Raw genomic sequence first — 27,086 nt, forward strand, 5'->3', positions numbered from 1 at the left:
TGTTTAGAGTGATTCTGTGATCGGAAAGCATGGATTGTTGATTAATGGCGTCGTATTGCATCCATGAAGGGGGGGGGGGGGAGCGCGAAAATAAGTGGCCCGGAGAACAGTGTTCCGGGGTAAAAAGAAACACAGCAGAGGAAAAGAAATACAGTACTAACCTGACTATAGCAGATGTTGAAAGTGACCACCATTCATCTCTTGGCACCTTCGGCGCCAGTCAGAAAGTTGCTGATTGCGGATCGAAGCTGGAATGCTGGAATTGCTGCAGTGTCATCCGAAATGGTCTGTTGCAGTTCTTGAAGACTGAAGGTTGTTGCGATGCTCCTTAGACTTGAGGGATCCCCACACAAAGTAATCGCACACTGACAGATCCGGCGACCCAGTGGCCAGCTGGGCCGCGACCAGACTGACTTCCGCTAACAACTCCGTCAGGCGCGGAGGTTGTGTGAATGTGCTCCAAGTATGGGCACTTGCTCCATCATGTTGGAAGTAACTGTAGGTCGTTTGCTCCTCCGTTAGTGCTGCCACAAATCGTATCCACTCATCCGGTATACTTTCATTTGCCCCAGCCTGTATGGCTGTAGCTTAGGATGAGATCCCAGTCTTTCATTCATTTGGAGAGCCACAACTGTGTGGGGAAGTCATCGGGCATGACTTCAGTGAATTCTGACGGCTCACGTTGCATCACGGACATCTTGCGTCCCCATGTTACCCTCATGCAACAGTATCATGGTCTCACTTTTCAACAGAACAACGTTCTTCCACACATGGCACGTCTCTCTATTACCTGTCTGTATGACAGATCCCCAGAACTGTCACCAACTGAACAAGTTTGGAACCAGCTCTACCGACAACCTCGCCCCAGTGTCAGTATCCACGACGTCAAACACCAGGTACAACATTTGTGGGTCAGACTGCTTCCGGAGACCGTACGACGACTTCGACATCTTTCCCAGTCTGAGCAATGCCTGCATCCCGGCCACAGGGGTTGCAACGTCATACTGATAAGTGGGCTCATACTGCCAAGTTCTTCGTAAATTTTATACGATTTTGAACTCACTGAAATAACATCACACGCCCTCTCAACCCTTGAAGTTTCATTTCGTTTCCTCCTCCCGTTCTGGGTGCTTCACTTCTCTTTGTTAAGCAGTGCAGTAGGAACAAACTTAGTGCTGTAACTAGCAGTATCGTTGTAGTTGGCTTAACAATCGTGATAACACTCGCCGACTCTTCCATCATAACCACAACGAATAGCAGGAATGAAGAGCACGCAGTCTCTTCCCAAATCAGACCCGAAACAAACAAGAATGCATGCTTGCTTTATGATCCCTCTCGGCAATTATTTTTCCCGTTTCTCTCTTTATCCTTCCCGTTCCATGACAATCCTTCACATAATCTTCTCAGCTGTTGAGAATTCCTTACGTTTCCTTCTATTTCAGTGTCAAGCAGCAATTAGTTCAAATGCATAATTAAGTTACATGCAATACTGTTTCTGAAAGGAGCATCATGAAGCGTCAATGTCCGCGTGTTCATGTGTTTAGTAACCTTGTCATGTAAAATCAACACGTCCATTATTTGTAATAAGACATTTCCTAACCAGTAGCCAAAACAAAAAACAATCGGTTGAGTAGGACTTAGACACACTTCTTGCAGAACTAACTTCTCGTTTCTAAAATAATCAGAATAGAGAAGAGCATAATAACAGGAAAAACGGTAAAGTACAGACACCCTGGAGGAAAACGTAGGTCACTCCACATCAGAAGATACACAAGGGACAAGCTGGCCATTCAGTTGTTTCATACTTCGTGGTTCTCAGCTCAGCTTTAGTGACTCCAGTTCTGGTAATATGTTTCAATGTCCAATAAGAATCTTAAGAAAGGGTTCCACCTCGCAGAAGTAGGTCAAAATCAGTCTGACTACATGATACGTCAACCATACGCCTGAGGATACAACTTCGGCTCAGACAATGCCTGTTAATATTTTCAACGTGAAAGCAAATTCAGACACACAGCTTGCACATAAAAGCTCCTCGCAAGATTGCTTTTCTCCTTAATACCAATGAGAGCCTCATCAATACACAGTGCCAACTTGAGCTGGACCTGCGCTATTACGAAAGTGGGCTTACTTTTCCATTTTATTAAGAGGAAATGGGAGACGTATATAAAACCCGTTTAGGTAACGTTTCCGATTCTATTTCTGTGCTATGTTCCAGGTAAGGACGCAGCGCTGAACTATTTCTACGGACCAATCGGCTTCCTGTTCATGATGAACATCGGCATGTTTGCTCTGAGCATATACAGGATATGCACGTACCCACCAGTCTTCAGAAACAGGTCGCCCACAGAGAGGTGAGTATCTTTCAAAGGAATCCGTATTTTAAATATTTGTTATGAATGCAGCCAGACTGGATACATGGTTTTGAACTCTCTAGTACCTATACCTCGTTTTTGGACCTTGCTTTTATGAGTTAATCGTATGGCTTTGAGGTTTTTTCTGTTGTAGTATGACATCTATGTGCAGCTAACGCGGAAGCATTACAGAAAATGCAGACATCTGCGTCAGTTGTGTGAATGTTGTGTATACGCACAGAATAAGATCTGTAATATTCGCTACTGTCTTGTATGACCATACGTTATGTACAGCTGTTGTATCCAGTGTCATAATAGCAGTGTGTGTTTGGCATACCACCTTTGCTGAACACAAAAGTGCAAGAACAGGACTTCTAGACTTTGTCGCCAACAGTCGCGACCACTGGGTCAATAACAGGTTTTACTCGTATTTAGCGGTCTGGGTTCGTAAAGTCTCTATTTTGGAATACAAACAATATATCCTAAGATCGATCCTCATTACAAAGTAATTCATCAATTTAGGAGCGAAGCGTTTAGTTGAATAGAATATATCACTTGGCATGTTCGCACAAGGAATATGGTGCACCAGTTCAGTACCGTAAAAACAGCATCAGTATAGAGTGGGATTTCTATGGAGCTGTACGTCAAAAGTACACACAGCGATATGCTATAGTGACAGAGGTTGTGTAGGCAAGCTCCATAGGAAGTGAATGGCACAGTTGATACTTGTACATTAGGGGGCTAAACAAAAAGGTGCAGAGAGGGCTACAAACCGAGCGAGCATAAACATTGCTTCCTACAGCGTTTTATTAGTGGGCTTGCAGGATGAACCATACATTCGGTATCAGCATAAGGATATTGTTACTAGTTGAGACTCAATTAGACACTCTGGCGGGAGAATTGTAGTCGGATCCCATGACCTGTTCGCTCAAATGTCAATCACAACAGTGATCTGCAAGTAAGGAGACAGGCGCATAATGTATTCTGCACAGAGGGGAGACAGAATATTTCCCTCTCCCCCACCTACTAAATGTAAGAGGATAAAATAGTGCATGAAAGTTTTTTGAAAATAAATGACTATTAAAGACTTATTACGGCATTTTTAAAGCTACATCTATGGAAATTTGTATTTGACTTCTCGGTCATAAATAAAAAAATGCGTCTGTTTTTGGAAATCAACCCCCTAAGGGAGTTATACAGGGGATGAAAAGTTTTAAAAATTATTCATCAGGAATGCTTTTTAAAATTAAATATTTGAAAATTTTTATTTGGCATCTATGTTACAAATAAAAAAAAATACGTTTTTCACTGTTTTGGAAATTGAGCTCCCAAGGGGATGAAATACAGGATGAAAATTTTAGGTGAATATTTTGTAACATTTAAAAAACGTTAAATCCATAGGGGATGAATCTATGGAAATAGCAACACAGTAACGCAAAAGGTGTGATTAACAAAAACTTTGGGCTGCAGATACCAGGATCGCTTTCTAGTCAGAAGTGCATTTGGAAAAGACCATGCTTTACAAGCCTTAATTAGAGTGAAGATTTTAGACTGTGTTGCAATTTGTGAACTAAATAAGTCACCACGACAAACTGACTTTGTCAGAATTCCATATAAAGAGAAATAGCTCAGTAATAAATTAATTTTTCAGTAGGTCTAGTATATGTTTATAAAATTGTTTTTTTGCCAGAACTGTTATTTGTATGAAAAGTTTACCTTTTAAATTTATGACAAGGAACTAGGCAAAATTGATTTCCGCCTGTTTATCAAAAGGTATTTTGGTATAGCGGCCCACGGTCTCCGACGAGTCGTTGCAGAGTAATAATATAATTACGATTTTTTCAGTTTGTTATCGCAATAACCCTTGCTTCTATGAAAATATCTTCACAACAGAGGAAAAACCTCTAACAATCATCAGAACATAACACCAGACACACAGTAATGCAACAACCGTCCAGCAGATGCAAAAGTACTGTGACGTGGTTGTCGTAAGTGCGGCAACAGCTCAACGTAGCCGCCCTGTCTCTTCCATAGCAATCAGTGAACCAACACAGGTGGTGCATATCGGCCAACGCATAATCAGTGAACCTAGCTAAGGTAGTGCTGTGTGTCACCGTCAACGCACAGGTAATATTGCCGGTAAGCAAAACCCTAGACACAACCGAGCCGTACTGAATGGAAACGTGAGGGCAAAGAGTTCTACAGGAAATATTGGTCAAAATTAGATCGAAAAATTTCTACATTAATATGTCTCTGGGCGGGGACTACTCAAGAGGACGCCGTTATCAGGAGAAAGAAAACTGGCGTTCTACGGATCGGAGCGTGGAATGTCAGATCCCTTAATCGGGAAGGTAGGTTAGAAAATTTAAAAAGGGAAATGGATGGGTTACAGTTCGATATAGTGGGAATTTGTGAAGTTCGGTGGCAGGAGGAACAAGACTTTAGGTCAGGTGAATACAGGGTTATAAATACAAAATCAAATAGGGGTAATGCAGGAGTATGATTAATAATGAATAGGAAAATAGGAATGCGGGTAAGCTACTAAAAACAGCATAGTGAAGGCATTATTGTGGCCAAGATAGACGCGAAGCCTATGCCAACTAGCTCTGCAGATGATGAGGAAATTTATGAAATGTATGATGAGATAAAAGAAATTATTCAGATAGTGAAGGGAGACGAAAATTTAATAATCATGGGTGACTGGAATTCGAGAGTAGGAAAAGCGAGAGAAGGAAACATAGTAGGTGAATATGGATTGGGGGTAAGGAATGAAAGAGGAAGCCGTCTGGTATAATTTTGCACAGAGCATAACTTATTCACAGCTAACACTTGGTTCAAGAATCATAAAAGAAGGTTGTATACATGGAAGAATCCTGGAGATACTAGAAGTTATCAGATAGATTATATAATGGTAAGACAGAGATTTAGGAACCAGGTTTTAATTGTAAGACATTTCCAGGGGAAGATGTGGACTCTGAGCACAATCTATTGGTTATGAACTGTAGATTAAAACTGCAGAAACTGCAAAAAGGTGGGAATTTAAGGAGATGGGACCTGGATAAACTGAAAGAACCAGAGGTTGTACAGAGTTTCAGGGAGAGCATAATGGAACAATTGACAGGAATGGGGGAAAGAAATACAGTAGAAGAAGAATGGGTAGCTTTGAGGGATGAAGTAGTGAAGGCAGCAGAGGATCAAGTAAGTAAAAAGACGAGGGCTAGTAGAAATCCTTGGGTAACAGAATAAATACTGAATTTAATTGATGAAAGGAGAAAATATAAAAATGCAGTAAATGAAGCAGGCAAAAAGGAATACAAATGTCTCGAAAATGAAATAGACAGGAAGTGCAAAATGGCTAAGCAGGGATGGCTAGAGGACAAATGTAAGGATGTAGAGGTTTATCTCACTAGGGGTAAGATAGATAGTGCCTACAGGAAAATTAGAGAGACCTTAGGAGAAAAGAGATCCACTTGTATGAATATCAAGAGCTCAGATGGAAACCCAGTTCTAAGCAAAGAAGGTAAAGCAGAAAGGTGGAAGGAGTATATAGATGGTCTATACAAGGGCGATGTACTTGAGGACAATATTATGGAAATGGAAGAGGATGTAGATAAAGATGAAATGGGAGACACGATACTGCGTGAAGAGTTTGACAGAGCACTGAAAGACCTAAGTGGAAACAAGGCCCCGGAAGTAGACAACATTCCATTAGAACTACTGACAGCCTTGGGAGAGCCAGTCCTGACAAACCTCTACCATCTGGTGAGCAAGATGTATAAGACAGGCGAAATACCCTCAGACTTCAAGAAGAATATAATAATTCCAATCCCTATGAAAGCAGATGTTGACAGATGTGAAAATTACCGAACTATCAGTTTAATAAGTCAAAGCTGCAAAATACTAACGCGAATTCTTTACAGACGAATGGAAAAACTTGTAGAAGCCGACCTCGGCGAAAATTAGTTTCGATTCCGTAGAAATATTCGAACACGTGAGGCAATACTGACCCTACGACTTACCTTAGAAGAAAGATTAAGGAAAGGCAAACCTACGTTTCTAGCATTTGTAGACTTGGAGAAGACTTTTGACAATGTTGACTGGAATACTCTTATTCAAATTCTGAAGGTGGCAGGGGTAAAATACAGGGAGCGAAAGGCTATTTACAATTTGTACAGAAAGCAGATGGCAGTTATAAGAGTCGAGGGGCATGAAAGGGAAGCAGTGGTTGGGAAGGGAGTGAGACAGGGTTGTAGCCTCTCCCCGATGTTATTCAATCTGTATATTGAGCAAGCAGTAAAGGAAACGAAAGAAAAGTTTGGAGTAGGTATTAAAATCCATGGAGAAGAAATAAAAACTTTGAGGTTCGCCGATGACATCGTAATTCTGTCAGAGACAGCAAAGGACTTGGAAGAGCAGTTGAACGGAATGGACAGTGTCTTGAAAGGAGGGTATAAGATGAACATCAACAAAAGCAAAAAGAGGATAATGGAATGTAATCGAATTAAGTCGGGTGATCCTGCGGGAATTAGATTAGGACACTTAAAGTAGTAAAGGAGTTTTGCTATTTGGGGAGCAAAATAACTGATGATGGTCGAAGTAGAGAGGATATAAAATGTAGACTGGCAATGGCAAGGAAATCGTTTCTGAAGAAGAGAAATTTGTTAACATCGAGTATAGATTTAAGTGTCAGGAAGTCGTTTCTGAAAGTATTTGTATGGAGTGTAGCCATGTATGGAAGGGAAACATGGACGATAAATAGTTTAGACAAAAAGAGAATAGAAGCTTTCGAAATGTGATGCTACAGAAGAATGCTAAAGATAAGATGGGCAGATCACATAACTAATGAGGTACTGAATAGAATTGGGGAGAAGAGGAGCTTGTGGCACAACTTGACTAGAAGAAGGGATCGGTTGGTAGGACATGTTCTGAGGCATCAAGGGATCACAAATTTAGCATTTGAGGGCAGCGTGGAGGGTAAAAGTCGTAGAGGGAGACCAAGAGATGAATAAACTAAGCAGATTCAGAAGGATGTAGGTTGCAGTAAGTACTGGGAGATGAAGAAGCTTCCACAGGTTAGAGTAGCATGGAGAGCTGCATCAAACCAGTCTCAGGACTGAAGATCACAACAACAATATGTCAGGAAACTAATACCTTCACGATGAAGGCCGCTTTATTTGTCACGAGTTATCTGTAGTATTTCGTTGGTTTAGGCAGGATTCACAAGAGGAAGCATAGTAAATTACATTACGCAGTTGCGGTCAGCTGCATATCTTCGAAATCGTGGTCAGGACCGCTTCAATATTAGTTCAAATGGCTCTGAGCACTATGGGACTTAACATCTGTGGTCATCAGTCCCCTAGAACTTAGAACTACTTAAACCTAACTAACCTAAGGACATCACACACATCCATGCCCGAGGCAGGATTCCAACCTGCGACCGTAGCAGTGCTTCAATATTAGTATGTAAGGGACAGTCAATTGAAAACGAGACAGATGGAAAAAAGTAACTAACCGGTTTATTATTTCAAAAGTGATCTCTATAACTTCTACAACATGTACCCCACTGTAAAACAACATAATCAACGAAACTTCCAGGCAGATTAAAAGTGTGTGCCCGACCGAGAGTCGAACTAGAGATCTTTGCCTCTCGCAGGCACATACAGGTAGAGCACTTGCCCCGAAAGTCAAAGATCCCGTACACAGTTTCCAACTGCCAGGAAGTTACATATCAGCGCACACTCCGCCTCAAAGTGAAAATTTCATTCAAGATAATGAATGTCTTCATGGACTGTACCCTGTCATGCACCTGTAAGAGCGAAGCAAATCTACGGCCTGCTGCTCATTGTTTGTCTGGAACACGGCGCGACAGTTAACGCACAGCGGTACATAAACACTTTCCAAAAATTAAATCAATGATAAAGTCTAAACGTCCAGGAATGTTGACGGGCAGCGTCACTGTGTTGCAGGATAAGTCCGCCCATATACTGCCAAGGTTCTTCCGACTGCGCTGCAAAAGTTTCGCTGAAAAGCCCTTAAACATCCATCATACAGTCACTTTCTCTCCCCATGCGATTTCAATACTTTGTGAGCACTGCAGAAACTGATTTGTGGCCGTCGATTTGCTTCACACGTAGAGGTGTAGTCCTCGTACAATCATGGTTCCGTAGGCAACTGCAAACATTTATCCATGAAGGCATTGGCCTTCTTGTCTCACAGTTGGATAAATGTATTAACAATATAGCGATTACTTTTAAAATAATAAATTGTTTACTTTCAACTTGCCGCGTTTTCATTTCACTATCGCTTACATAGGCAGGAGCCGTCAGTGACACTCGGACCCATACACTTTACAAAGCAGGTTAGCAGGTGCTGTGTGTCACTTCCTTGCGTCGAATTTACAGCGGTATTGAGGAAAGTTTCCTTTGCAGAAAGACTACTGCGATTAATGGGCAACAGGGCACCAACGACTTTTCAACCTCAAGCCAATGTTTCATGAGCCCATGAATTTGTCAAGAGGGTCTGTCAGCACGGCCTACTCTTCTCGTTCACCAGACCAAAATCCGTTGGACTTTTTGCTTTGGGGGCATTTAAAGGCATTTGTGTCCACCCAACCCATCGGCATGGTGCAGACGTTGGACGAGCATGTGTCCCGGTCCGTGTGGTGCTTTACTGTGAAGGGCTGAATATCATGTCAAGATGTGTCGTAACTACATCCAGCATTACCTACAATACCTGCCACTACGTAAGACAGACTGGAATGAGATGGCCCTACCGTATTTCAACAGGTATTGATTTCCAGGCATTCTGTTACAGGATTTTTTCTTCTAGTTTTGACCAGTACTACCTCCTGTTAGAGGTGACCCTTTCTAAAGATAGGTAATCTAGGAACACTGAGTGTTGTAGTTAATGTAACACTTCTCATTTTTTTCTTCATACCACCTATAATGAACACTGCAGTGACTAAATACCTTCGCCATACTTGAACTAACACGAATTAAGTGTTCTATGCGCACCCCAAAGGATACAGACGCGGGAGAATGATGACACTCGCTGGTACAACATATAGTAGAATGCGCGTCGCCCCTCCATCCGCCTCCATTACTAGACACTAATGTAAATAACTGGCTGACTACTCCAGTCGCTATTTCGTGTGGGGGCTACACAGTGACTCATCGCGTAGTTAATGAGGCTGAACGGCTGAGTTTTTTGTAAGCAACTTTATAGGGGGATTTGTAGCTAAATGAATGGGGAGAGTGGTTTTAAACTGATACATAATTTAGTCATTAATTGCATTCATGGACATAAGTGCATACACTCTCCTTATCAAGATAAGCAGATGTGGTTGGAATAAGGGTCGGGACATATAATACGCAAACTGATATTAAACTAGAATTAATGGCTAGTGGTACTTAATCTAACGTAGAAGGTTTAAAGAATCTCGAAATGAGATGAAACTTAAAAGTAAATCACTCAAAACCGCTACCCTACGATTGGCTGTGAAAACAGTGGGTAGCAACTAATTGAGTCTAATGTGCAACTCAGAGATGAATCTGATCAAAAAGCATCTAAAAAACTGTATTTGAATTAGTCATTAGCAAATGCAAGCATGAATCTGGGTTCCAAACTGGAATAAGTGAAGGTTATTGAGAGCGCTCGTCCAGAAAATTCCCTACGCCCTAATTCCTGCTGGTTCGGCCTCACATTGTCGGTTGAGATACCGAAGCGTGAGGTGGCTTTAAGTTGCATAAATTTATGCCGCCCAGAGATCACGGCAGGTTTCGCGGAGCGGCGCTTTTCGGACGAGGTCAGCAAAAGGAGTCAGATTTACCTTTTCAGTTCGGTTTATGGGGGGCATCTGCCTCTCAAGTAAGCTGGGGTGGACTTTTATAAACTACTTCTTCCTATACTTCAGTTTCATGTGTTTAGTCACTAGTTTTTCAATGGAACGGAAATGTCCTCTCGAATCTCACTTCGCCATCTCCAGCCAGTAGTGGGGTTCGTTTAAAGTTCTAAAACTGACTTTCATCCCTACCACTAGTCTTCTTAGTTGCAGCTATTTTCTATCGTTCTCTACTTGACAGTTTGTTGCTATTAACGAATGAGAAGCACGCATTTCAGGCGGAAAAAATACTTTCTTTTTCACGTGGCAAAAAATTAAAAAAAATGCTATGTTTTGGAGGCATCCTGCTCTCCCAAGAGGCGTCAGATGTGTACGCCTGACAGTCTTCCGGCGAGGGCATTTCCTTACAGTAAACTGGGGAAGCGGTCTCTACTTCGAACCAGAGCGGTTCCACTAGTCTTCCCGGGCGCTCATTGTGTCCGAAGACGCTGGGATGGCCAGGTTGGCCTCGCGCTGCTGATTTCGCACACGCCCACGCCCGAAGGAGATCTAAAGGGGAGGGGGGGGGGAGAGCTGCGCGAACCGTTACAAGGTGCCTTAGACCCCACGGCTACACCGTGCGGCTCTGCTAATTGGAACTTCTACATCTACGTGATTACTCTGCTATTCACAATGAAGTGCCTGGCATGCAATAAATGAATCGTAGTAGTCCGTACTGTAGCTCTGACCTATCAAGCGAAACTGAACATCATTTGTCAGTTTCATATAATTGGTAGCTCTGGGGCAAAATAACTCTGACATTTTCAACATCTACTTACATACTCCGCAAGCCACAGTGCGGCGCGTGGCGGAGGTTACCCTGCGCCTTTCTTGTTCCACACACAAACAGAGCGAGGGAAAAACAACTCGGTATATGCCTCTGTACGAGCCCTAAGTTCTCACATCTTATCTCCGTGGTTCTTAGGCGTAGTGTATCTTGACGGCTGTAGAATCGCTCGACAGTCAGCTTCAAAACCCAGTTATCTAAAATTTTCTCAATAGGATTTCTCGAAAGGAACATCGCGTTCGCTCCAGGGATTCCCATTTGAGTTACCGAAGCACCTCCGCAACACTTAAGTGTTGTTCGAACCTACCAGTAAAAAATCTAGCAGCCCGCCTCTGAATTTTTAGATTTCCAGAAGGCTTTCGACGCCGTTCCTCATAAGCATCTTCTAACCAAACTGCGTGCCTACGGAGTATCACCTCAGTCGTGCGACTGGATTAGTGAATTCCTGTCAGAAAGGTCACAGTTCGTAGTAATAGACGGAAAGTCATCGAGTAAAACAGAATTAATATCCGGCGTTCCCCAAGGAAGTGTTATAGGCCCTCTGTGGTTCCTGATCTATATTAACGACATATGAGACAATCTGAGTAGCCGTCTTAGATTGATTGCAGATGAGGCTCTCATTTACCGTCTTGTAAAGTCATAAGATGATCAAAACGACTTGCAAAATGATTTAGGTATCTGTATGGTGCGAAAAGTGGCAATTGACCCTGAATAAAGAAAAGTGTGAGGTTATTTACATGAGTACTAAAAGAAATCAGCTAAATTTCGATTACGGGGTAAGTCGCACAAATCTGAAGGCTGTAATTTCAGCTAAATATTTAGGGATTGCAATTACAAATAACCTAAATTTGAACGATCACGTAGATAATATTGTGGGTAGAGCAAACCAAAGACTGCGAGTCATTGGCAGAACACTTAGAAGATGCAACAGGTCTACTAAAGAGACTGCTTACACCACACTTATCCGCCTTATTCTAAAGTATTGCTGTGCGGTGTGGGATCCACATCAGGTGGGACTGACGGATGACATCGAAAAAGTACAAAGAAGGGCAGCTCCTTTTGTATTATCGCGAAATAGACGAGATAGTGCCACAGACATGATACGTGAATTGGAGTGGCAATCATTAAAACAAAGGCGTTTTTCGTTGCGACAGGATCTTCCCATGAAATTTCAATCACCGGTTTTCTCTTCCTATTGATAAAACATTGTTGCCACCCACCTAGATAGGGAGAAATGATCATCACGATAAAATAAGAAGTCAGGGCTCGCACAGAAAAATTTAAGTGCTCGTTTTTCCCGCGTGCCGTTCGAGAGTGAAACGGTAGAGAGGCAGCTTGAAGGTGGTTCATTGAACCCTCTGCCAGGCACTTTATTGTGAATACCAGAGTAATCACGTAGAAGTAGACGTAGATGCCCTCCTCCAATCCGATCTGGCCCGGATCCGAAACACTCGAGCAGTACTCAAGAATAGGTCACAACAGCATCCTATTTGCTGTCTCCTTTACAGATGAACCACACTTTCCTAGAACGCTCTCAATTAACTGAAGTCGGCTATTGCCTTTTCAACCACAGTTCTCACATGCTCTTCCTATTTGCAGCGCTACGCCCAGACATTTAAACCTCGTGCCTGTGTTAGAGGACGCTACTAACGCTGTATCAGAACATTACGGATTTGTTGTCCCTACTCATCCGCATTAACCTACATTTTTCTATATTTGGAACTAGCTGCCATTCATCACACCAACTAGAAATGATGTAAGTGGTCTTGTATCTTCCTACAGTCACTCAACGTGGACACCTTACCGTACACCACAGCATCATCAGCAAATAACCGCAGACTGCTACCTACCCTGTCCGCCACTCATTTACGTATATACGGAACAACGGCGGTCCTACCACATTTCCCATGACACTCATGACGGTATCCCTGTCTTTGGTGGACAGTCCCTGTCTGGGACAACATAGTGGGTTCTATTCCTTAGCCTTCGAGCCACTCATATATCTCTGAACCTATTCCATACCTCGTACCTTTTTAAACAGCCTACAATGGGGCACAGTGTCAAATGCTTTCCGGAAACTAGATATATGGAATCTGCCTGTTGTGCTTCAGCCATAGTTCGCAGTATATTACGTGAGAAAAGTGCGGGCCGAGTTTCGCACAAGCGATGCTTGTAAAGTTGTTGCTTTAATTTGTTCTGAAAGCGGTGCTGATAGACAGTAAAAGCGGGTTAAAAGCTGTGAGCTGTCTGGGGAAGTTAACCTTGCATTACTGCGCAACTGTTTCACCAGGTATCCAGTCTAGCTTACCAAATTCCCAACCAGACTAACATTAATTATAATCTTTTAATAGTCATACGATACCGATGATATATAAGAGAATTATATATATAAAAGAGAATTTAAATAAAAAGAAATAAATCAGTTTATATTTGGAAATTTATTTTAACATTGATCATTGAAATTTCAGCATATTAAACTTGATTCATAACTAAACTGGTGCCTTATTTGGGATTGTGAAAATGTGAGTTTGTAATCTTACGGAACACATCAAATATGGAGCCAAGATTGGGAGACTGCATGCAACACTGAATTCATCAAATAACACACGAAGAACGTTGAAACATATGCAAGAGGAAATTAACCACAACCAACCGATTCAATTTTCACCCAAAGAAGTTACGTTCGTAGCGCAATCCTGTAAGTCATGTAATTACCACACACTGGTATACTAAATTCATACTAACTCTCTGTGAAATCTTCCCGAAAAGAATAGCTGAGGGCTACTTTGATGATTACACCACATGCTTCACGTGGTCAACTTGGTTTACACAGAGAGTGTAACTCCACAATAATTTTGATAATTAAAATAAATTAGATCGAAAAGCAATTTACAAAAGAAAAACCTCGAACTGGTTACTATCGTCTTACTATTAACCTTATGGGTCAAACAATTGTATAAGCACGTGGTACTGGTCTCACAAAGTACACCCCACGTGGGTTGAACATAAAGAAAAGTCGCTATATTGAAAAATATTGTCAAGACGAGACGTTATAATCTCTCGCACATTCGCATTTAAGATTGATGATCTTAGAGTTACTGATCAATACGTGGTTCCACTTTACTCATAAAGTAGTGACAAAGCAGCTAGCGGAAGATATTCTGAACTTCACACTCGAAATACACTGCGTTGCAATTTAAGATAACATTAGATATTTTAGAGCTAAACCTGAAATAAAAGTGATTAAATTTTCAGTTAGGCTGAACTTACGAAATCCATTGTCCTACGGACTTAAGTTACGTTGTGCAAGACGCGACAGTTGGCTGCGACTGCGACGCTGCCCCCTCCTCTTTTCCCACCCTGGCAGACGGCGACACGGCCGCAACACGACTGGAGTCGTCGCCGTTTCCCAAGCTCCGGTCGGCGGCGGCGGATTCAAATACATAAGAAAAATAAGAATTCCGATTTTCTTGCTGTAAAAAATACTGTATGTTAATGCAACAAAGTTACATGGGCTCCCAGAGTTACTTTTTCGATACAGATTCTCCTTTTACTTTAAAAAATTGAAAAGTATCTCTTCCGGTTTTGCGTGTTTTTTTCGCTGTATGTTACTTCTCTATCAATTGTGAGGAAAGTAAAAGGCACAAAAAATTGATGTTTGCGTATCTTACAGTTTCACATCACAGCTTGATAATGAGGTGTCTATTTTTCCGATATTCGTCACAGTTATTCCGATACTTAATTTACAAGTAACCTACTGCATAAAATTTGAATTGTGTACAGTGAAAAATGTGGTCGCTGGCTACTTTACGTATGGTTCACGTTAGGTCATACATCGTTGCCGATGAAAAGAAGCTAACATATCGAAATTATTTTTAAAGTTGAGATCAGAATGATATCGATCTCCGTTTCCGAGATTTGGGCTCATATATCTCCGGGAGCGTCGCGACTAGCCGCCAGATCTGTCGACGCGCAACGAGAATCGTGTGGTCATCACACGATAGAGAATGCACTTGTTTTGTTTCGCTGACACATTTGGACCTAATGAAACCATTTTATGTCATATTTCTCCGGTATGAGTTACTAATATTTCTCCATATGCTCTTGACAATTTCATTTAAAATGCCACGAAATGTAGGTTTCTTAAAGCCAAGTGATCAAGCAGAACCCATTTTCTTGGTTTTGCTGAGGCATCTGAACCTGTTCCAAGCTTTCTTTCTCGTTTATTTCTCTGATACGAGTCCCGAATATTCCTCCATGTGTTTTTGCACATTTCACCTAAAATTCCAATGAAAGATAAGTTTATTAACAATAAGCGCACGCTAGCGTCATTGCATTGTTTCAAGTTCTTGACAAGATAGGGTTTCACCTTAAACATCTCTAGAATTTTCATTCTGAACGTCTACAGTATACACTAGCAGAAATGTGGAAGAAATAATATCCGTGCTTGTTCACATAGTTTCCCCAAATTATACTTGTCAGTTTCTCCCATGCAGAAACTTTTGGAACAAGCTAAGGCAACTTTCATAGCCGACTGACTCTTTATTCCCATCCAAATGAACTTCCATATTCTTATATTCTGACAGCATACATCGTTATGGATGACATGAACATTTAATCTTGCCAAGCTGCACTCGGCCGGCCGCGGTGGTCTCGCGGTTCTAGGCGCGCAGTCCGGAACCGTGCGACTGCTACGGTCGCAGGTTCGAATCCTGCCTCGGGCATGGATGTGTGTGATGTCCTTAGGTTAGTTAGGTTTAATTAGTTCTAAGTTCTAGGGGACTTATGACCACAGCAGTTGAGTCCCATAGTGCTCAGAGCCATTTGAACCATTTGAACCAAGCTGCACTCAAAAGATGACTCCAGGATTTACAAAAGACGAATTTCAATTGTGAACTGTGTCAGACCAGAAGGGCCTTGTAAAACAGTAGTGCACTTTTGGCACAAGTTTTTTGAGCACCACCTTCTACCAATGAATTGAAGTGAATGTGACAAATTACTTATTGCAGCAAACTGTTTGCACAATCTGTTGAGAAACGCCTTCATCAAAAACGAACATCTATTGATTACAGAAAGCTGTACAACAATCTGGTGGTGGTTTTTCACAACTAGAAGGTATCATCAAGACACCAATCTACCGTTTACTTTCGAAGTGAAGGTATTGTAAAATGTAACTTTCTCGTTATACTTTAGATTGTTCATTTTATAATGTACTTGCCGTTTTCAATTTTTATCGTCACAAAAAAGAGTAATGCGAAAATTGACCTTCAAGTTCATTTTCATCATTCTAATTCTACATCTGCATGGATTATATGATTTTCATAACAGGCCTGAAAAATTTGCATTAATGGGAAAGTATTATATATTTCACTCACCTGCCAGTTTCAACTGTGCACCAATTTCTTCCCAAATTCTGTCTCTGAACATAGTGTCTCTATATTTAGGGTTCTTCAAATCGTAAAGGCAAGGATGTTGCGAGACCAGCTCACAGAGCATCACATCCTGTGAGTGGCTCATTTCAGTTTTCCTTGAGTGGCTTTCTGGCAGCCGTACGTCTTTGTGTCGTGCGACTTCCGTCGCAACACTGCTCACTGGTGCAGTGCTGCGACAGCTGCCGCAACAGTCGCGCGTCGCATCCCAAACTCGAACTGCGCAAGCGCCAGCAGGCAACTTCTGACGTCACGTAGCGACCCGTCGCAGTCGCTAGTGTGCGTCGCGTCTTGGACAACGTACCTTTAGCAGAGAGGCGCTTAGCTGGAGATCTTACCACTTCAGACGTTCGCCGCGGACAGACTGACCTGGGCCCCTACCGAGTGTGCTTAACAGATACAAACGGAAGTGACCAGAGAGGCAGCTTCCTATACCAACATGACAAGGGACGGACAGGACCATACTAAGAATAGAAACCTCTCTGATTTTAGAAAGCATAGCTACCTGTTCCGACGTTGGTCCTACTGTTCTCTGGCAGACAGGCTTGTCTGCTACCATCAAGCATGCAACTAGAAATACATTTGCTCATTCATCCTCTCACACAGAAGGGAAGGGGGATGACAGTATCTTATCATATACAGTATATAAAAGAAAGCGGATGTAGGTTCCGTATGAGACTGTGTGACATGAATTACATATAAACTGTGTTTTAAAGTGTAGTAGTGTGACAGATCGTTCTTGTTTGTGTAAAAGTAACACGTTTCACTGCTCAGTCTCCTCACAGGTAGTCAGAAACACCACAGTAAATTTGAAAGGGGAATTTATGCCGTAAATGACAACAGATTTAAGAAATTAACATGAAAGGAATCCAACAGAGACCTTTCATGCTTTCTAAATACATGCTGATTCGTGAACATAAGCTTCTTCATCTCTAGAAAATTTACTATATTCGGACTTAAAATTGTTAAAGGATTCCGCAGAAACCTAAGTTACAGATATTAGCCTGTAATTTTGCGGGCCCGTTCTTTTACCCTTCTTATCTACAGAAGTCACCTGCTCATTCTTCCAGTCGCTTGGGAGTTTGCGCTGGGCGAGAGATTTGCGATAAATGCAAGGGATTTATACGTGGAGTTACCGTTGAGAATAATCGTGACTTCACAAGGTTATAAAGGCTCGATGACGGCTCGATGTAGACGTAGACAGAGACATAGATTAAGTATCACTCAATAGGTGGCCAGCATGCGTGTAAAGCCACACAGATGTCCAAAATTAAATCAACTAACTGCTATTTCCCCGTCCTGTGTCTAATTCACGATGCAATCATACAAACCGTCAACGGGTGTCGTTACGATCGTGTGCTGCACGAAAGATGGGTTTCCGATAAAGGAACGGCCACGTCAGAAATGACGTCAGAGCACCTATCAAGCGGGGTAGTGTTTGCAGAGTAGTCCCTCATCCACAATCGCTGTGTACAATCACAGGCCGTGCGGTATGGCACAGAGAAGACACCTACAGACTCTGCTGTGGAGGGCCATAGGAAGAATGGAAGCAGGAGAGTCGCAAACTTATGTGGACCGAGGCCTTAATGTGAATCGACCTGTTTCTCGTGTGAGGACACAGTTTAGCGAGGCCGAAACTGTATTCCGGAGACCAGGACACGGCCGACCACAGTTGTTTGGTTGTAAAGTGCACGACGGCACCGGCTTACTACTGCACTGCAGTTGGCATCTGACCTCGTAGCATCTTCTGGACGTGTTGTATCGAGGAAAACAGTGTACAGAAGGCTTCAGCAGAGTGGTCTTCATTGTTGGAGACCTGCTGTGTGTTTGCCTCTGGCGTGTATCCACAGAAGGGGACGTCTAGCGTCGAGCCGTCAACATGCCACCTGGCCGGTCGAACGGTGGGCAAATGTTGTTTTTACAGATGAGTCCCGGTTTGGTCTGGAGAGTGACTCTCGACGGATTCGCATCTGGAGGGCACGTGGAACACTATTTCGGGACACAAACATTGTGCAAAGAGACCAATATCGAGCAAGATCCCAAATGGTGTGGGCAGAAATTATATTGACCACTCGAGCACGTCTCCATGGACTTGTTCGGGTGTATCAGCAAGATTTAACAGTTGTCAGCTACCGTGAGGAGATCTTGCGATCTCATGCGCGGTTGTTGGGAGGTGCTGAGAGGCCAGACTTCATATTGATGGAAGTTAATGCTCGACCTCATAGAGTATAGTTTCTTAAACGGAAGATATTGCACTCATGTCTCCCTATTTGAATCCCGTAGAGCATGTCTGGGATGCACTAGGGAGATTCACAACATGTCCCGTCGTTGTCAGGTTTGTAATGGTGCCAGAGGTACTCACACTTCATACTGAATACATTAACCAGTTGTCAGAATGTGCGTGCAAATCTGTTGTTGGAAAAACAGGACATTTTTGTCTAGTGTTATGCATGTTGCAGTTGATTAAGTTCTACAGGGTGAAAAGTATTTAAACCGACAAACTCTGGGAGGTTGTAGGGGACATAAAAACAAAAATTAATTAAACCAACAAACACTTTTCCATTTTTTATGACCAAGAGACAACACATTAACACAACCCAATTTCAATTACAGTAGATTTTCAAAAGTGCCTCAATTGACAAGTAAACAAAGGTTACACTGTCGGATCATGTTCTGTCTGACACGGGAAAAAACCCCAGGAGTATCCTGAATTGTTCCTGCTGCTGCTACTATCCGGGCAACCAGATCCTCTTCTGATGCAACAGGAGTTGCGTAAACAAGGTTCCGCATCTCTCCCCACACAAAGTCCAGAGGGGACATATCTGGGGATCGAGCAGGCCATGGTACAGGACCACCTCTGCCAATCCAAGTTTCCGGGAACCGTCGGTCCAGCAATCGACGTACACGACGACTAAAATGCGCCGGCGCCCCGTCATGTTGGAACCACATGCGTTGTCTTGTAGGGAGTGGGACATGTTCCAGCAATTCTGGCAATGCTCTGGCGAGAATATTGTAATAGTGCCTGCCATTTAATGGCCTAGGAAGCAAATACGGCCCAATTAAATAGTCCCCAACAACACCGACCCATACATTAACGAAGAACCGCACTTGATGACCGCTAGAAACTGTGGCATGTGGGTTATCCTCACTCCGAACATGCGAATTGTGCATGTTGAAGAGACCATCACGCCCAAACTCTGCTTCATCGGTAAACAACACAGAGGATGGAAACGTAGGATGCATTTCACACTGTTCCAGATACCACTGCGAAAACTGTGCTCTGGGTGGATAATCAACCGGTTCCAGGTTGTCGACACGCTGTAAGTGAAATAGACGTAACAATTGCTCTCGAAAGACTGTTCTTACATTCGTCTGATTTGTCCCCATGTTACGTGCCATTGCACGAATGCTGATTGAAGAATCCCGCTCCACATGCTGCAAGACAGCTTCCTCAGATTGCAGGCGTTCTTACAGTGCGACGGCGTCCCTGTCCAGGTAATCTGCTAAATGACCCGGTCTCACGCAGACGTTGGTACACAGCAGCAAAGGTCGTATGATGCGGGATACGGCGATTAGGATATTGCTATTGATAAACCCGCTGTGCAGCTCGTCCGTTGTGGTGCGCTACGTAGTACGCACCAACCATATCAGTGTACTCACCCCAGGTGTATCGCTCCATTAGTAAACACACACAATGCACTACTACACTGGTGGACAGCAGTTGCCTACAACTGAAGAGCGTAATACGCCCTCTAACACGGTATCCACCAGTTTAAATAATCCTCGTAGGAAAAAATGACATTAGGGAAAAATATTTGTTTTGATGTCCCCTACAACCTCCCAGAGTTTGTCGGTTTAAATACTTTTTACCCTGTATATGCTTTATTTATTTATTTATGCATTTATTTTACCTGGCAAGATTAGGGCCTTCAGGCCCTCTCTTACACCTAACCAGGCATACTCAGATTCAACAAATTTCAGTTTCTACAGAACATTAAGGACATATTACATGTTATACAGTATTAATGTTAAGAAAAAAAAATAGAGATTATAAACGTAGTACAATGATAATTATAACAATCAAAAATTAATTATAACAATCAAGAATAATAATAATAGTAATAATAATAATAATAATAATAATAATGACTATGTATATGAAAGTAAACATATTTTTCTTTTATGAATGTCAGTCCTATTGCTAGTTGGGAATTTTCTCGTTATATTCTTGCAGCTTGTGAGTTATTCTCATCATTACATTTTTTCCACTTTACTATCGCCTATTTATACTGTTTTGTGGCAAAAGAAACTCGCCTTTGCAAAATTTCCTTTTGTTGCTTCAATTTTGGAGTACGTATCTGTGGCAGGGTGCGCATGATCCTGACGCTGTTCGTGTCGATGGGCATCAGCTGGACGATGGAGCTGGTGTCGTGGGCGCTGGGCGGCCCCGTGTACGCGTGGGCGCTGCCGGACATCATAAACATCCTGCAGGGTGTCATCCTCTTCGTCATCTTCGTGCTGGAGCCCAGCGTCAAGCAGATCGTCTTCGCTGGCGCCGGCGGCGACGTCTCCAACGGCCGGCCGCTCGTGCCTCGCTCGCTAGACTCGTCGCGGCTGCAGCCCGTCTGAGGGGAATCCCCGTGGGCAGCCGCCTACTCCACTCTCCCCCCTCCACGACAAGACGACCGTCGTGCTTGGCTGGTGGACTACCTGTTCCCAGCTCCAGCTGGAAGAGCTTCGTGTGGTTACATCTGCGCTGCTAGGACAGCTACATCGATAGCTCGATCTACAAACTGTTACCATACAAAAGTATTCATCTCATGTAGTCACATGTATCTTCAAGAGACTGTTTCAAGGTGATCATATTCACTCCGACAAACCGGTGTTCCAATCTGTTTCGTGTTATTTTGAAGTTCCATTTCAAGGCATAGGAAGTTGGACCTACTTTCTAACTATTCTAGAAGTGTACATATATAAACAGAGCGGCCGCAGGAACAAGCCATTTATGTTTCAAATTTTGACAGGGTTTTGCGCTTCCTTCGTAATAAGTGTAGTGGGCTTTAATTTTGAGAACCTGAAGTGCGTAGAACAGATTACTGTCTTGAAGACAGTGCCATTCACCTTGGGTTACGTTGCCAAAGAAGTATTTCTCCAATTATTTGGAAGCTGTATTTGCTAGTGACAACAAGAATGCATTTCTGAAATGATATTGTGCTATGAAATATACAGATATTTTCAGATTGTGTGTGTGTGTGTGTGTGTGTGTGTGTGTGTGTGTGTGTGTGTGTGTGTCTAGGATTTATTAATTTATTTTTCAATAAATGTTCGAAGGTCATGCCTCGTGTCTGGTGTAGAACAGTGTGGTGGATGTTTCTTTGTACCTGTCGTTTCACGTTACTACAGCCGTGAGAATACAAATGCCAGAAGCACGTAGCATAAAACTGGTCTTGTCCCGGGAAGTCCTTCCCTAAACGCACCGATGATACGAAATCTATGATGTGCGCACCAGTTACTGTGTAAACAGCATAAATACAATTATTGGTAGGTTTTCTCTTCATTACACGTCACACCCAAGTGAAGAGAGCATTGTACGTTGCTTCGCTACAGTTAAGTTACTTGTAATGTGCGTGTCTAAAACAGGTTTCCACGATTTGAGTCATAAAATCTTGACACTATTCTCACATATGACTGAGTATACACACATGTAATTTATAGAAAATAAAGCAGAATGCCAAATCATACTTCTCATGAAGTTAACATGCATTTGTAAATTATTTGTTTGTATGTGTCTACAAGTTAGTGGTACATATCCTATTACTTTCTAAAATTTACAAAAATTTAATGAAAAATTCCAGAAGTGAATCATATTTGCTAAGCCACTCTCTACAGATGTTATTGCAGGAGTTAGTTCCTTTTTGTAAATATTTTATACAGTTAACTCAAATTTGTTACAATGTACATTTTATAAATAAATTGGACATAAGTTCAGTATTACTTTTTACACATTTTCCTAGCTGACATAAAATTGTAAATGTAGTTCACTGCAAAATTATGAACTGATTAGATGTTAAGTCTCTCTCAACTAAATACTATTCTATTTAGAATGAAAGTTAATTGGAATTCACTAACAGGATACTTCTGTCTTTTGAATAAAGAAATTGTTTTCAAAAATAGTGGTCTTTCTATTAATTGTTATTTATCATGAGCATAAAGGATAACCTGTGGATCCCATTACACTATTAATATGCACTTTCAATACCCAAAAGGAACAGGTGCTTAGCAAGCATGAGTATATACTTTCCACTATTGCAGTTTTCCACTTTTACTACAGAGACACAAAATTAACATATTTGTACAATACTGACTCACTTTCTGTGATTTCTAACAGGCAGCAATGTGATCATTTACTAAGCAAAACTTTATAAGCCTCAGTTTCAAGAACTTTTAATTTTGAAGTTGGCAACAAAATATTAATAAGCAGTCTTAATAGGAAAATTATTTTCAGCAAGCATAATTTACTTTAACTCACTCTCTTGCCACTTTAACTTTCTTTTTATTATGTTAAAGAGGCATTAATTAGTTAAAACACTAGGCTTTAATGTTCTTTCAATAAGGACACTGGGTAATCACTTTAGTTCAAATGGAGAGGAACCTGCGAGGTGTTATGTATAAGGAAAAAAATCGAGGTAGGTACATAAATTCAGTTATAAATTACCTTATATTTGAGCACACAAACACACCCAATAAGCTGATCCTTCACTGTACATTACTATAGTGTTCCATTTCAGTGATTGCGTAATGTGGTGGCAATTGCATGTTGGTAGGTGGATTTGCAGGTAGAATTGCCGGACTCGGTCATTTCTTAGTGGCGATGATAGACATCAATTCCAGAATAGCTCCAGTTCTTTATCCATCCATCCAACCGTCCAAGGCCTTGGGAAGTGGCACGGAAGTGGCACCAGCACAATATCCAGCTTTTACATGAGCAATTGACAGTTTGGTAGCTCGTCCTTTTCTACCTAGGCCAACCACAATTTGCGCGCCCTACACAGTTCCGTTCCTGAGGGGAACCACAAAACCTTTTACATACAAAATAACTAAGAACCCTAAGTGAAGGGCAGCAGTTTACGTAACAGCAAACAAACATTTTAAATAAAACAGAACCTTTGCACATATTAACATTCCTATAAAAAATTATTTAAACAAAATGATTCATCCTCAAAGGTAACCGAAGAGATTATGTTGTTGTTGTGGTCTTCAGTTCTGAGACTGGTTTGATGCAGCTCTCCATGCTACTCTATCCTGTGCAAGCTTCTTCATCTCCCAGTACCTACTGCAACCTACATCCTTCTGGATCTGCTTAGTGTATTGATCTCTTGGTCTCCCTCTACGATTTTTACCCTCCACGCTGCCCTCCAATGCTAAATTTGTGATCCCTTAAAACATGTCCTACCAACCGATCCCTTCTTCTAGTCAAGTTGTGCCACAAACTTCTCTTCTCCCCAATCCTATTCAATACCTCCTCATTAGTTACGTGATCTACCCACCTTATCTTCAGCATTCTTCTGTAGCACCACATTTCGAAAGCTTCTATTCTCTTCTTGTCCAAACTGGTTATCGTCCATGTTTCACTTCCATACATGGCTACACTCCATAAAAATACTTTCAGAAACGACTTCCTGACACTTAAATCTATACTCGATGTTAACAAATTTCTCTTCTTCAGAAACGATTTCCTTGCCAATGCCAGTCTACATTTTATATCCTCTCTACTTCGACCATCATCAGTTATTTTGCTCCCTAAATAGCAAAACTCCTTTACTACTTTGTCATTTCCTAATCTAATCCCCTCAGCATCACCCGATTTAATTTGACTACATTCCATTATCCTCGTTTTGCTTTTGTTGATGTTCATCTTATATCCTCCTTTCAAGACACTGTCCATTCCGTTCAACAGCTCTTCCAAGTCCTTTGCTGTCTCTGACAGAATTACAATGTCATCGGCGAACCTCAAAGTTTTTACTTCTTCTCCATGAGTTTTAATACCTACTCCGAATTTTTCTTTTGTTTCCTTTACTGCTTGCTCAATATACAGATTGAATAACATCGGGGAGAGGCTACAACCCTGTCTCACTCCTTTCCCAACCACTGCTTCCCTTCCATGCCCCTCGACTCATAACTGCCATCTGGTTTCTGTACAAATTGTAAATAGCCTTTCGCTCCCTGTATTTTACCCCTGTCACCTTCAGAATTTGAAAGAGAGTATTCCAGTTAACGTTGTCAAAAGCTTTCTCTAAGTCTACAAATTATGTAGGAAAGACAAAACATATCCTTCGCTCATATTGTACATATTACACTTCCTACACTCTACAAGACATCAAAGCTTTTTACAAAAAAAGGAGTATACAATTTTGTGTTACCGATTCAATCAAATACACTTACAGAAGCTCAGTGATGTAATATTAAATAAAACAAAAAGGCAAACTAAATCAGTAGAGCATTAGAGCTATGGTGTTACAACCAATCATGGAAGCTGCTTCTAGTCGTCCAAACTTGTCATTTTCTCTCAGTGCAGAGTCTCTTCTACCCCCATGGTTTGTTAGATTTCATGTGAGTATCAACAAGACTTCCGTGATTTCCCATGCGCCGTGTAGTTTCTCCTACAGTGTGTAAATTGGCTATTTTGCAAGTGGAAACGTTAGCTGATTTCTATATTTGGAAATGCACGTACATTTTGGGTCAGACACAAAGTATTGGCAGGCTGAAGGCTTCCAATTTCTACTAGTTCAGAAGCAAAGAGTCCAGCAATCAATTGATTTACCGACAACAAGTATATTGTATTCATTTTAACTTCGTCGATTTATAAATGAGGGTGCAGAATGTGGATGAAACAAGTATCGCTAGGAACAGCAGAGGGACTATTTTTGACCCTCACTTTGGGTACTCACAGTTATCTTTCCTTCCTCAGGAGTTGCAGATAACACTCGCAGTGCACTCATACCATAAAAGAGTTAGAGAAGCAATACCGGTTGTCCTGGACTCTTTTAATTCGTGGTTTAAGAAAAGAAATACAATATTTTTTCCATTTTAAAAACAAGTTCTCAAAGGAAATTTTCATTCTAAAGTTTAGTTAGGTGCTATTGTTGAGGGGGGGGGTGGTGGATGATGGATTGGGAGGGGGGGGGGGACGTGACGCACTGAATGCACTCAATGATACTGGTAATAGAATGATTGGGAACCACTGCTGTAGCCGCAGCCCGTCTCAAAGAATCTGTAGTACCCCAAGTGTGAAGCATGACAAGGTAACGAGAGAGAGAGAGAGAGAGCTGTGAAATAAATGCAGGCGCTACACATGCCTTGCTACCCTATCCTCCATGTATTTTCAGGATGTCTCACACTGACCAAAGAGCTTCCCCAATTCGATGCAAAAGATACACGCATGACTTTTGGGGCGAGCGCTTAAGTCTATACCTCTCCCCCATGCTACTGAGTTAACTGGTGCTGTGGCCGGGCGAAGAACGCTCACACTACCACTTTACATTGACAGAAACAGCGCCAAACACTTGATGACTGTGAGGTTATCCTCGTTTATGCCCACTATCGCTTCAGGCAATAATGCCGGTAGTGGCACACAGCTGGCAAAGCAGCCCGCCGACTGGGATTTGCTGGCACCCTACAGCGTTGCTCTTCTGATATCTGCTCGCACTTACAGCAGTTTGAACGTCACGAAGGATGCCGTAAATGTTGCCGGTGGCCGTGGTTTCAGTAGTTACTGCTAAAAGAACAATGGTAGGCGATTTTATGGTTACCTGGTCGCTGGATTTATGGACGCTCTGTTAAAAGGTACCGCACAAAGAGGAGGGATCAGTTTAATACACTCCCATTTGTGTCTTTAAGTTCAGTTGCCTTAATAAATCATTTACTATAATTACTGTTAACTCTTAACTTGAAGCAGACGGAGTATTCCAGGCATGAGGATCAGTCGGAATATCGCTAATGATACAGTTTACACTTAATGTCAAGTTTATCACGAAACGCCTCCTCAGAGCAGCAACATTTTTTATATTCCCCAAGTAACTTCAAAATGGCTCTGAGCACTATGGGACTTAACATCTAAGGTCATCAGTCCCCTAGAACTCAGAACTACTTAAACCTAACTAACCTAAGGACAGCACACAACACCCAGTCATCACGAGGCAGAAAAAAAAATCCCCAAGTAACTGTTGCAAGTTAGAAACATATACCCGTATTTCATCAAACGTCACAGACTCAACACAATATTAAATTAGTGAAACTGTGTTCGGTTGTTGTAACAAATTTCAAGCAGATATTATTTCACTGACACTCTTAACTTTCCATGATTGTTGTCGCTAACATAAAACATAACAAATGCAAATGACTACTTCAAGAGCCGAAAATCAGTTACACCGAACAGTTCGTAAGGACAATCATAGCCGTCAAAATTTACTATCAACGTATCAGAAAAAAATAAAAATAGCTAAAAACGTCAGTGTACTATGTTTGACAGATGTGGGAGAAATCTGATGAAAACAAGTAGGTTGTAAGGTTTGTAAATCATTTTGCAATTTGTTTTGACCTGATGAGTTTACTACACTATAAACGACACCACGATCTGCAAG

The 27,086-nt window shown here is 41.8% G+C and overlaps 1 protein-coding gene across 1 annotated transcript in view; it reads left to right on the top strand.

Annotated features, from left to right (window-relative positions):
- Nucleotides 1-22,198, top strand: part of LOC126235744 (G-protein coupled receptor Mth2-like) — a 144,742-nt gene extending 122,544 nt beyond the window's left edge. The window contains exons 6-7 of the mRNA XM_049944533.1: nucleotides 2,216-2,351; nucleotides 20,814-22,198. Coding sequence (XP_049800490.1) covers nucleotides 2,216-2,351; nucleotides 20,814-21,075 — 398 coding nt within the window. The 3' untranslated portion in view covers nucleotides 21,076-22,198. The remainder of the gene's footprint in view (nucleotides 1-2,215; nucleotides 2,352-20,813) is intronic.
- Nucleotides 22,199-27,086: the final 4,888 nt, after the last annotated feature.

Source organism: Schistocerca nitens, chromosome 1, assembly GCF_023898315.1.
Source record: "Schistocerca nitens isolate TAMUIC-IGC-003100 chromosome 1, iqSchNite1.1, whole genome shotgun sequence".
NCBI lineage: Eukaryota > Metazoa > Arthropoda > Insecta > Orthoptera > Acrididae > Schistocerca > Schistocerca nitens.